At 36.0% G+C, this 12,703-nt stretch overlaps 1 protein-coding gene across 1 annotated transcript; it reads left to right on the top strand.

The window, feature by feature from the left end:
* The first annotated feature begins 378 nt into the window (after window positions 1–378).
* Window positions 379–11,703, top strand: LOC107482529 (histone acetyltransferase HAC1). Its single transcript, XM_016103066.3, has 17 exons — window positions 379–555; window positions 983–1,297; window positions 1,830–1,944; window positions 2,133–2,430; window positions 2,520–2,996; window positions 3,268–5,069; window positions 5,857–6,153; window positions 6,232–6,510; window positions 6,789–6,917; window positions 7,177–7,377; window positions 7,462–7,604; window positions 7,724–8,036; window positions 8,138–8,277; window positions 9,784–9,862; window positions 10,202–10,594; window positions 10,871–11,088; window positions 11,165–11,703. The coding sequence occupies exons 2-17, from the start codon at window positions 1,104–1,106 to the stop codon at window positions 11,277–11,279; spliced, it is 5,193 nt and encodes a 1,730-aa protein (XP_015958552.1). The 5' UTR covers window positions 379–555; window positions 983–1,103; the 3' UTR covers window positions 11,280–11,703.
* The last annotated feature ends 1,000 nt before the right edge of the window (window positions 11,704–12,703 follow it).

The following is a 12,703-nucleotide window of genomic DNA, read 5'->3' as shown; positions in this document are numbered from 1 at the left end:
GCAAAAGTCCATAAGTATTGCTATTAATGAAAAATCAATATATTTTAAAGACAAATATAATTTTTTTCTACGGATTTCCTAATTCTGCAAGTCGAGGACTAATCCACCACATATTGATGTTCTATTCATTAAGGGTCTCGCTAACCAATGAATTGTTATACGCACAAAGCTAAATTCAAACTCCAAATACTTGCTTAAGTGAATTAATTGTTTTTATAATATGATAATAATATATAATTAAATATTTATATAAAATTTTTTTACGTTATTAGTATGTAAAAATTAAATTTATAATTAATTTTTTTTATATTATTATTTTGTTGGGAAGGGTATAAATCACTGCTTTATATTTCCGTTATTTTAGTTCGTTCGTGGCAAATTTACGCACGTGCCTATAGTTGGAGACGGTGTCACCGGCCTTTCTATCTTTCTCTACGGGGAAATCTTCTCAGTCTTCGTCGGCGCGGTCGTACATGCTTTCGGGTTCCTTCTCCGGTTCAATATAGCGAATTTGAGGTTGTGTTCCGCTATTTGTACACGTTTTCGCCGGTTTAGGTTCGTCGTAACCCATCATCAATCTATTAGGGTTTTGTGTTATTATTTCATTGATTTGATTCGCTACCTTCGGCTTCTCAGAGTTATTGTGTTTGATTGAATCTGTATTTGGATAACTTGAATTTAGTCTTTCAATTTCCAATAACGTCTAGAGGGGGATCAGCTTAGGGTGATTTGATATACGTTTTCCTTTTTTTCTTTTTATTACTGTCCCCCTTCTTTTGTTGATATAATTGGGCAAAGTTTAAAATGATCTCTTGCATTCGATGTTTGCTGGCTTCTCCTAGAAGGAATTGTATATTGCGATTACGAGGGTTTCTTCCCAGTCTTTGGTGTTATTGCTACTAATAAAATTGTTGACTTTTGATTTATCGTGGTTTTGGGGGGATTTGTAGATAAACCGAATCTACTTTCTTTTCCTTTGCAGAATTCTCACAGTTATAAGGGCGTTTGTTTTGTTATCTTCATTATAAGCTTTGGTGCGGGAGAAGTGCTACCTGATGGTGGAAATCTTGTAACATTTTTGGGTTATGTGAAGAATAGAGGAGATGAAGCTACAGGCACATATTCCGGGTCAGATATCGGGTCAGGTACCTAATCAAGCAGGATCTCAGTTACCTGGACTGACCCAATTGAATGGGAATGTTCCTCCTCAGATGCCAATTATGGGTGGTGTTCCGCGTCCAACAATTAATATGGACCCTGAATTACTTAGAGCACGATCGTTTATTCAAGAGAAGATGTAAGTTCTTGTATTTGTTTATTTGCTTTCAAATTCAATAATCTGGTGACTTTACTACTTATGAGAAATTTTGTCAGTGGAGGTAACAAGTGGAGATGGATATTTACTTACGACCAACTAGTGATAAATAAATCCTGAAAATTAGTGTATGTAATATTGATTAGTTCACAAACAAGAGGAACCACAGTATTATTAAAAATCAAAAGGGGAAAGGAAAATAATTTTCTTTGACCTTGATCATGATGAAACTATTCTTTTTGCGTCCAAGTTATAATTTATGCACTGTGGTTAACTTGTACATGATATGATATATTAATTTAAGCAGTTAAGGAATTCTATTCACGTTGCAGATGCTGCTTTTGCAAATGTAGTTGTAACTCAATATTTTGCATCACCTATGAATCTATTATTTTTATTAATGTTTATTTTGTGCTGCCATTTGATCCATGATGCTGATACGATCTAGTGGGATAAGGTTTGTTGTATTTTTTTCTGCCATGAACTTTAACACTGATTCAATCTTTACTCCCAGATATGATATGTTATTGCAACGACAACAGCATCCAGTTACAGAAGTACATAGAAGGAAAGTTAAGGATCTTGCAAAACGCTTGGAGGAGGGCATGTTAAAAGCTGCTCTCTCTAAGGTTGTTTTTTATGTTAAAATACTTTTTGTACCTCTACCTAATTTTATTTATTATTATAATGCCAATGTTTTCCATTGTGGAATCAGAAACATGTTAATTCTCAGGATGACTGTACTACTTTCTGGCTTTTTTTTTTTATCAACAGTTACTACTTTTGCATTGACATTGCTTTGTATTTCATTATTTAGGAGGACTACATGAACTTGGAAACTCTAGAGAGTCGTTTATCTAATTTCCTAAGAAGAGCACACATGAATAATCACAACCAACAGTATCAACAGCTTGTTACCTCTGCTCCAATTGGTACAATGATACCAACTCCTGGTATGTCCCAAGTTCCTAATTCTAGCATGCTGGTTCCCTCTTCTATGGATGCTTCAGTGATTTCTACCAGTGGCTGCAATAGCATAGGATCAACATCTTTCAATGGTGTAAGCATGTTACCATCTGGTGGTATGCTTGGAAGTTCTGTAAATCGATCTGATGGTAATATTGGGTGTTATGGTTATTTACCAACCCTGTTGCTTTACAATTTACATTATTTTACTGCATTATTGAGTCTATATTTATTGCAGGTTTGTCCAATGGTTATCAGCAGTCTTCATCCAGCTTTTCTGTTGGGTCAGGGGGGAATATGTCAGCAATGGGGGTGCAGAGAATTGCTAGCCAAATGATTCCCACTCCTGGTTTTAGTGTCAGCAGTAATAATTCACACATGAATATAGATTCTTCCACTACTGGCAGTTCCTTTTCTGGTGTAGAGTCTACAATGGTATCGCAGCCATCACTGCAGCAGACGAAGCAGCATGGGCAAAATAGTCATGTTTTGCAGAACATTGGCAGCCAAATGGGTAGTGGAATGAGATCTGCTTTACTGCAAAAATCATTTGGGAACTCAAATGGTGCTGTAAATAGTGGACTTGGCTTGATTGGAAACAATATGCAACTTGCAAATGAACCTGGAACTACTGATGGTTATGCGCCAACCTACGTTAATTCCCCTAAACACTTACAGCAGCACTTCGATCAAAATCAGCAACCAGTTGTTCAGGGTAATGTTTCTTATTTCTTCATTATTGTTGTTTCTTTTTTACCTCTTCTGTTTTCCTCTCTCTCTCTCTCTCTCTCTCTCTCTCTCTCTCTCTCTGTTTTTCTTTTTCTTTTTGGGTGGGGGGGAGGAGCTAGCCTATGTCATTTACCTCACCCTGCACCAATGTATTTTAGGGTCTTTTGCACATTCTTGTTAATCGGTTTTATGCATGTACTGTGCACTTTTTCTCCTTAGAAGTGACATATCTGAAAGAGTGATGATTTTATTATTAGGTGATGGATATGGATTGAATAATGTTGACACGTTCGCTTCTGGAAATTTTTATGCATCTGCAACAACCTCTGGGTCCATGATTAATGCTCAGAACACAAATTCAGTAAAATTGCCATCAATACCCAAAACTAGTTCATTGATAAGTGGTCACTCAAATTTGCATGGTATCCAGCAGGCTGCTCATATAAAGTCTCAAGCAATTAATCAACTGGAAAAGTTGAGTTTCCAGTCTTCATTGTCTTCACGAGATGGACTTCTGCATTCGCAACAGCAACATCAGCAAAGGCCCCAACAATATCAACAGCCAGACCAGTATGCACAGCAGCAATGCCAATTGAAGATGCAAAATCAGCAACCTCAGCATATGGTGAACAACGATACTTGCAGTCAGTCTCAACTGTCTTCTCATCTAGAGAACCGAGTGAAGCCTGAGCCGGGGGTTGAACACCATAAGGAAGTACTCAGCTCTCATGTTCCTGAACAGTTTCATTTGGCTGAGATGCAGAGTCATTTCCACCAGAACTCAGCTGAAGATTGCTCTAGGAGTGATCAACATCTTGCATATCCATCTGGTGTACATGACTTAGCCTCGTCAACACCTCAAAATTCACAACAAATGTTGCACATGCACCAATTGGTTGCAGAGCCTCAGAATAATCTTAACTGTCTTACGGTTGGGCTGCAATCCAAATCTTTAGTTCTAAATCAATGGCCTCAGTCACAAGATAGTAACCATATGCCTGCGAATATTTCACATGAGCAGCATGTCCACAGGGATTTCCACCAAAGAATATCAGTGCAGGGTGAAGCTCAGTGCAATAATTTATCTTCAGATGGATCGATTATTGGTCAAGCAGTTGCTCCTAGAGCTTCAGTTGATCTGATAGACTCTGGAAGTGGGGTCAAAAAGGAACACAGGAATCAGCAGAGGTGGCTTTTATTTCTACTTCATGCCCGACGGTGTCCTGCCCCTGAAGGACAGTGCCCAGAACGCTTTTGTTCTAATGCACAGAAGTTATGTAAGCACATAGATGGTTGTAACAAGGTTCATTGTTCATATGCTCGGTGTCATCATACCAGGCTTTTGATTCGTCATTACATGAACTGCAAGGATCCTTGTTGCCCTGTTTGTGTTTTCGTAAGAAATTATCGACGTGCAGTGCAACTTAAGTCTCAGATTCGGTCAGAGCATGAATCAAGTTTGCCAATTACAGCAAACGGGTCCTGTAAAACATATAATACTGTGGCCCCGTTGGCTAGATTGATCTCAAAGCCTCCATTAGCTGCTGAAACTTCAGAAGATCTACATCCATCTCTAAAACGTATAAAGACTGAGCATTGCACCATGCAATCCATGAATCCTGAAAATGACAATTCTTCATCCATTTCTGCAAATTGTGAATCTCTTATTTCCAGGGATGCACAGTCCCTGGCCTATCCAAATGCTGAGAAATCTATCTCAATTAAGTCTGAGATTGCTGAAGTTAAGGCTGAAGCTTCAGCACATTTGGTACATGAAAAGCTTAGTGAGATGAAAATGGATAGCAATCGTTCAGATAATAAAACGTTGGGTGGTGAACCTGCCAAATATGATGAACCTGCTAATTTATGTAGGTCAGAACATGTTAAAACTGAGAAAGAAAGTGCACAAGATAAGCAAGAAAATGTGATGCAGCCATCTGAAAATGCAGCTGGAACCAAGTCTGGCAAGCCAAAAATAAAGGGTGTCTCGTTAACTGAACTATTTACGCCTGAGCAAGTCAGGGAACATATCACTGGCCTAAGGCAATGGGTTGGTCAAGTAAGTTATTTATTTATTCTCATACCAACTTTTCACATGATGATGATGATAAATTATTCCATTGCTTTAGTTTATTTCGTTTCTATGTTTCTTCCTAAAGTTTGTGCATCTATTGTTTGAAGAACATGTAATTCATCTGGGCTTATCATTTCCTTGAAGAACATGGCTGGGTGATCAAAAGTTCAAACTTCAAAGTTATTTTTAAGTTGTGGAGGTCTCTTAATTTTAAAAAATTATACGGAAATAAACAAAAGTGGGGAATCCATTGTTATTTTGTGGCATATATGACTTGGTTTTTCAATATCACAATGGAAATTTATTTATTTGTTTTGGGTATCCATTAGAGAAGAAAATGTATCTGAACTATACATTAAGCTAGAACTTCATTCCCACTAGAAAACTGGCAGTGTGATTCTCTGCACAATTTGCATGGATAGACAAAAATCCAATGCCTAGAGACAAAGGTTTTCTTTTAAAGGTAGTAGGTATTTCAATAAAGCAAAAGGCACTAAAGAACAGCAGGTAAAATACCCTGCCACAAGAATATGCCTCCTTTCTCCTACAAAGGAAATTTTCTAATTTTTTAGGGCATTGGAAATATTTAAATTCACAAAACAAACAAAAAGGTATACTCTAAATGTATCAACTGGACAAAGCTTGTACTATGCTTATTTGGCTATTGGAAAACTTGGGTTCCTGATTGCAACTATAACATTTCTCAAATTTATCTGTTACCCACATCTGACTGTGGTGCATCTATTGTTGGTCATCTATTTTCTTGTGACAGAGCAAATCAAAAGCAGAGAAGAACCAAGCAATGGAGCATTCGATGAGTGAGAATTCTTGTCAGTTGTGTGCTGTAGAGAAGCTTACTTTTGAACCCCCACCAATCTATTGTACAACCTGTGGTGTTCGTATTAAACGAAACAATATGTATTATACCACGGGGGCTGGTGATACACGGCATTATTTTTGTATTCCATGCTATAATGATGCTCGTTCAGAGAACATTAACGTTGACGGGACTCCAATTCCGAAGTCAAGATTGGAAAAGAAGAAGAATGATGAAGAAACTGAGGAATGGGTGCGTGGCATGTGTGTCCTTTTGTTGTTTGATTGGCATTCTATTTGTTAATTGACGGTATATATTTTCTGTGTGCAGTGGGTTCAATGTGATAAATGTGAAGCCTGGCAACATCAAATTTGTGCCTTATTTAACGGAAGAAGAAATGACGGTGGACAAGCTGAATACACTTGCCCTAACTGCTATATTCAAGAGGTAGAAAGAGGAGAGCGCAAGCCTTTACCCCAAAGTGCTGTTCTTGGAGCCAAAGATTTGCCGCGAACCATTCTCAGTGACCACATAGAACAGCGATTATTTAAAAGACTAAAGCAAGAAAGGCAGGAGAGGGCAAGGCTTCATGGAAAATCTTATGAAGAGGTGATTCATTTACTGATTAGTAGAAGAAAAATGTGCTAGTCCTTTTTGTTAAAATATTTTTAAAATATATTTCAGTTGTTTATTTTTTAAATAAATAAAATAACCAAGCCTTGTTCAATTATTCGGAGTCAGTTACATGAATTAAACCTTATCTTTTCTGTTCAATTGATACTGATGAAATTCCTTCTTAGCAAATCCTGATTATTTGTGGACTACTAAATTTATTTGGTATGTGTTATGCTGGAGATTAATAAACATTTCGACTTGGATATTGCCAGGTTCCAGGAGCTGAATCGCTTGTTATAAGAGTTGTGTCATCTGTTGACAAGAAGTTAGAAGTGAAACAGCGATTTTTGGAGATTTTTCAGGAAGAAAATTATCCAACAGAATTCCCATATAAATCCAAGGTATGGGGAGTTGCTTTCGTAGTTCTGTTGATCTGGTGCTAATTAAAACATGAATAACACTATTCGTAAACCAAACACTCTTGACACCTGTATAAAAATACAATTGTTACTAATTAATTATATATTTAAATTATGTTTTAAGTAATAAAACAAAGAGAATGTGTGTTGGTGGTTAAGAAAATATTGGTGTTAAAATGGTGAGTATGCATAGCGGGATTGTTAAAATATTAAATTTAACACCCTTATCTTGCTATCCCAGGTAATTTTGCTGTTTCAAAAGATTGAAGGTGTGGAAGTCTGCCTATTTGGCATGTATGTCCAAGAATTTGGATCTGAATGTCAGTTGCCCAACCAGCGCCGAGTGTATCTTTCATATCTTGACTCTGTGAAGTATTTTAGGCCTGAGGTTAAGGCCGTAACTGGAGAGGCTCTTCGGACATTTGTTTACCATGAAATTCTGGTAAATTTTAGTCAAGTTCTTATTTTCTTCCTGTAAACAATATTTTATTATAATTGAGGAGTGTACAATATAATTTTTTTGTAGATTGGATACCTTGAATATTGCAAGAAACGTGGTTTTACAAGCTGCTATATATGGGCATGTCCACCATTGAAGGGTGAAGACTATATTTTATATTGCCATCCAGAAATTCAGAAAACACCAAAATCTGATAAGCTTAGGGAATGGTGAGCAAAATAGCTTCAGTATAAACAAAATGAAAGAGAAGTGGGCTCTCTTTTGCTTATGCAATTTTACTGCTTTTATTCATCCCTAACTTCAGTTTCTTTTGTGGATGTTTCTTCAGGTATCTGTCCATGCTGAGAAAAGCTATCAAGGAGAATATTGTGGTTGATCTCACCAACTTATATGATCATTTCTTTGTATCTACTGGTGAATCTAGGGCTAAGGTTACAGCTGCCAGACTCCCATATTTTGATGGTGACTACTGGCCTGGGGCTGCTGAGGATTTGATTTATCAGCTTCGCCAAGAGGAAGATGGAAGGAAACAAAATAAGAAAGGAACAACTAAAAAAACTATAACAAAAAGGGCCTTAAAAGCATCTGGTCAGTCAGATCTCTCTGGCAATGCCTCGAAAGATCTGCTTCTCATGCACAAAGTAATTCACTTATATAGGCGTGTTCCTTGGTTGAGTGCTTTTAATATCTAATCCATATGTGTAATAATGGTTTTCTTCCTACAATGCTTATCTTTCTCCAGCTTGGTGAAACCATTTGCCCAATGAAGGAGGATTTTATCATGGTTCATCTACAGCATGCATGCAGTCATTGTTGTATTCTAATGGTGTCTGGCAACCGTTGGGTTTGCAACCAGTGCAAGAATTTTCAGATTTGTGATAGGTAAGTATTGTTCACTTCTATCTCCGTTTGCCATATGATTCTGTTGACTGCAATTGGTTAAACATACTATCTCAGTGTATGCATTACCATACAGTTGTAGGGTAAACAGTAAAACCACAGAAAAGGATGCAAGAACAGAGAAAGGAAAATGAAATATTTTATTTCCTCTCTGCTCCACTCTTCGAATTCTGCCTAACTAATTTGAACTATTCCCTATCACTCCATTCTCCCATTTGTAGAGTTCTCCTGCATAATCAGTTATTAACTATGAACTACATTTTGTAATCACTTCAATCAGTTACAACTTACAAGCAGTTAGCTGTTAACTTTCCAAACGCAACCTTTCTTTACCAACATTTAGCCAAAACTCCCTCCCTCTCTCCTTGCCTTCAGAGTGAAGTTCTGACTTCTGAGTGTCCTGTTAACAGTTTGAAGCACCTCTGGGGTCTGCTTGAAATATGATAGCTGAGTTTTCCTCCGTGCAGGATAATGCAAACCTTTTGACTGTGCAAGAGACCTCCCCTCCCCCTCCCCCAAATCTGCATCTGACAACTGGGATTGAATAGGTGGAAACCATCTATTATCCCAAATAAAATTTCAGCAGGTTTCTTCTGCTTTCTGAATAAGATTCTCTTGCTGGCATCCTTTTGGGCTGGCCCATTTGGTCAAATATTAATTAAAATTCCGAGATTCTCTTTCTCTGTCATTCTTTTCTATTTCCCATGTATGCTGTTGTGACTAGGCAACTGTCATAGCAGCCTCAAGATCTAGTGGTTTTGATGTGAGGAACAGCTCATGCTTATCTGCAGCTGGAGTCCTCTGTCCTCCTGTCTTCCCTGGTGTGATTCCAGCCTTGATGTAGTATTCTCCCTTCTAGCCTCTTCCTTTTGCTTTCAACTCAATTGACTATGGACATTGAAGGTCACCCACAGCCACACCACTCATCCTATTTCACTTAGTCATCCACTTCAAATTCCACCATTAGAGTTGGTAATACTTTTAGTCTGGAAACTCAAGGAAACTTTGGAAGAAATATCACAGATATTTAAATATGAATGGGTTGACCACATCTATTGATCTATGTAGCAAACCCCCACCTGGTGGGATAAACCTTTCTTGTTGCAGAGTTGGGAATACTTTCATTATTGTGGATAGCTGGAAAGTATTAGTATAGTTGATTTATTTATTTAAGTTGCCAGTTTTTTCTTATTCAGGTCTTGAGTTATAACTAGATGACAAGATTTTTTGCTTGCTGCCTTATGCCATGCTTAAACTCTCTTGTATTACAAACAGTTTTAATTCAGACTGGGCAAGTGCTATGGAATATGGATATTGTTTCAATAACAGATTTGTGTTTCTCAACATTGTATCTGATTATTATCTATTTGACGCCCCAGCCCCATTGTTGTTGTTTTTGTGCAGTTGTGTCAATAACATCTTATGTTGTTTGCCTGATCCTTGTTACAAAATATTCAATACCTTGATCTAATATAAATGGTTTCTTAGGTGCTATGAAGTGGAATTAAAACGTGAAGAGAGAGAAAGGCATCCTATTAATCAGAGGGAGAAACATACCCTTTATCCAGTAAGTAAAGAGTTCTACCTAATTAGAACATTTCCCTTGTTCTATCATGTGATAATTTTATTAGTACTTGCTTGTTACTCACCTTAATGTCTGCCTAATTAGTAATTACTACTAGGAGGTATTAAGTTGTCAGACATTATGGAGTTCCAATTTGAACTCACAGTGATTGTGTTTTCAGCCACAACTTCCCCTTGAGCATTTTAATTGTAGATTTTTCTGTATATTCACAGAAAAAAGGGTGAAAAAATAGTACAGATTATCGTGTGGCACTAACTGATTGGAAGTGAATTTGGGTTTTATTTAAATATTTTAAAAAAAATAACTTGCACTGTCTTGCAGATTGAAATCAATGATGTTCCAGTTGATACAAAGGACAAAGATGATATTCTCGAGAGTGAATTCTTTGATACTAGACAAGCATTTCTCAGTCTCTGCCAGGGAAATCATTATCAATATGATACACTTAGGCGAGCCAAGCATTCATCAATGATGGTTCTATATCATCTTCATAATCCAACCGCTCCTGCATTTGTGACTACCTGTAATATATGCTATCTCGACATAGAAACTGGCCAAGGGTGGCGCTGTGAGGTTTGCCCCGAGTATGATGTATGTAATGCTTGTTATCAAAAGGATGGAGGCATTGACCATCCCCATAAGTTGACAAATCATCCATCAATGGCAGATCGTGATGCTCAGAACAAAGAAGCAAGGCAGCTTCGAGTATTGCAGGTATTGCACAATATTTAATTTTATTTTTTGTTCCTCTGAATTGGACATGTATCACTCTGTTAGTTCCCTAGTAAAATTGGATACTTTGTTTCCTTATTCTAACAATTGAAATATTTAAAGGAAAAAATTATTCGAATTTTAGGAGTTTCATCAATCGTTACATGGTAAAAAAAGAAAAAAAGAGGATTTTTTTAAATTGCTTGCTTCTTTTGTCCATAGTAACTATCTTTCTGTATATGCTTTTTGATTTAAATGAATTTGTGTTTGTATTTACAGCTACGGAAAATGCTTGATCTACTTGTGCATGCATCCCAATGTCGTTCCGCACATTGCCAATATCCAAATTGCCGCAAAGTAAAGGGGCTTTTCCGCCACGGGATGCACTGCAAAACACGAGCTTCTGGAGGTTGTGTTCTTTGTAAGAAAATGTGGTATTTGCTTCAACTCCATGCTCGTGCTTGCAAGGAATCGGAATGCCACGTGCCGCGTTGCAGGTTTGTGGGTTGGGCATTATCTCCTTCTCTCAAATTTTTCATCCGTTAACTTTTTTCCTTGTCTGTGTTAAATCAGGGATTTGAAAGAGCATTTAAGGAGATTGCAGCAACAGTCTGATTCACGGCGTAGGGCTGCTGTAATGGAGATGATGAGGCAAAGAGCTGCAGAAGTTGCCAACAACGCTGGATGAGCAATTTGTTATGTAGATACGAAGGATAATGCTAAGTCCAAATGGAGGTAGACATTAGGTACACCGTACACCTATGTTCTGACAGCGATGATTTCTTTTTGTGGGAATACATAGTGCATCTTCTATTGATTGTTTGTAGTATCCTTTATTTAAAGCTTAAAAGTAAATAGTTTAGTATCTTTTAGCATGTTTCGCATTTAATAAACAATTATTGCTGTTTGCTGGATAGCATCTGCAGATCAGTTTCTTGTTATTGATTATTATTCCTCTATGATTTACCGCAATGGAAGGTTTCAGTGTATACAGTAGCCTGTCCAGATCTTATACAATATATAAGGAATTAAGGATCGGTTCGATTTGTAAAAATACTTGAGCTTTTGATGATATTATTTTGTAAAACATGACATCTTTTCTTGTAAATATAACACTAGGAGAGATCAGAGTGATAATATCAAATAATCTAATAGTATATTTTGAAATTTTTTTTTTGGTTCGTTCAGCAATCATGATTCGTTAATTTCGTTTTAGTCTTTAGTTTTTCATAATGATCATTTTGGATTTTTGTTCTGCTGAAATTGGCCTTTTTTCTTTGGTCGGGAATTGGCCATGTTAAGTAAAATTACAAAACAGAAGAGACTAATGTAAGGTAAAATTAGGTACCAGTCCAAAAAAGAGGTTATTTTTTTATTTATTTAGGTAGGGTATAATTTGATAACGTGAAAAGGAAAATTGGACCTTGTTAAATAAATAAAAATGCAAAAGAAGAGAGACTAATGTGAAGTAAACTTAAATTAGATAAGTATAGTTTAATTTCTTTAATTTGATAAAGAGAAATATCGTTTTTTTTTTTCTAAAAAGTTCTTTTTTCTTCATCTATTTTTTGTTAAATTTTAAGCTAATTTATTTTAAATAAAATTTGTAAAAAGAAAAGAGATAGATACTAATGTAAGGTAAAAACTAAAAAACTTAAATTAGATATGTATAATTTCTTTAATTTGATAAAGAGAAATACTATATTTTTTTAATTAAATCTTAAACCAAGTTTCCAAAAAATTCTTTTTCTTCACCTATTTTTTGTTAAATTTTAAGCTAATTCATTTTTAAAAAAACTTGAAAAAGAACACATTTTTAAAAGTAACACAAATTTTGCAAAAACAACAAAAAGTGCTGGTGTTTAAAAGTTGAAAAATGAATACTTGATTGGGGATTTGGTTGAAAAAAAAAATTCATTTAGAACTAATGATGTTTAAAATTAAAATCATGTCGTTTATATTAATTTTTGGCCATTTCTAGTTGCATTTTATTTTAGTTAGATTAAATAATATTTATACAAGTAATTAGATATGTAGCATTTATTCTTGAATGTGTCAAATATCTGTTATTAATTCTTTTTAACACCAAAAAAGTATTAAAAAACATTTTCT

This window comes from Arachis duranensis, chromosome 4, assembly GCF_000817695.3.
Source record: "Arachis duranensis cultivar V14167 chromosome 4, aradu.V14167.gnm2.J7QH, whole genome shotgun sequence".
Taxonomy (NCBI): domain Eukaryota; kingdom Viridiplantae; phylum Streptophyta; class Magnoliopsida; order Fabales; family Fabaceae; genus Arachis; species Arachis duranensis.
The sequence above is the reverse complement of the archived record's forward strand: the minus strand, read 5'-3'. Positions and strand labels throughout refer to the sequence as shown.

Coding starts and splice junctions, on each gene's coding strand:
- LOC107482529 (XM_016103066.3), top strand. CDS start 1,104: ATGAAGCTACAGGCACATATTCCGGGTCAGATATCGGGTCAGGTACCT. Junction 6,918..7,176: donor AATTCCCATATAAATCCAAG/GTATGGGGAGTT, acceptor TTGCTATCCCAG/GTAATTTTGCTGTTTCAAAA. Junction 11,089..11,164: donor TGCCACGTGCCGCGTTGCAG/GTTTGTGGGTTG, acceptor GTGTTAAATCAG/GGATTTGAAAGAGCATTTAA.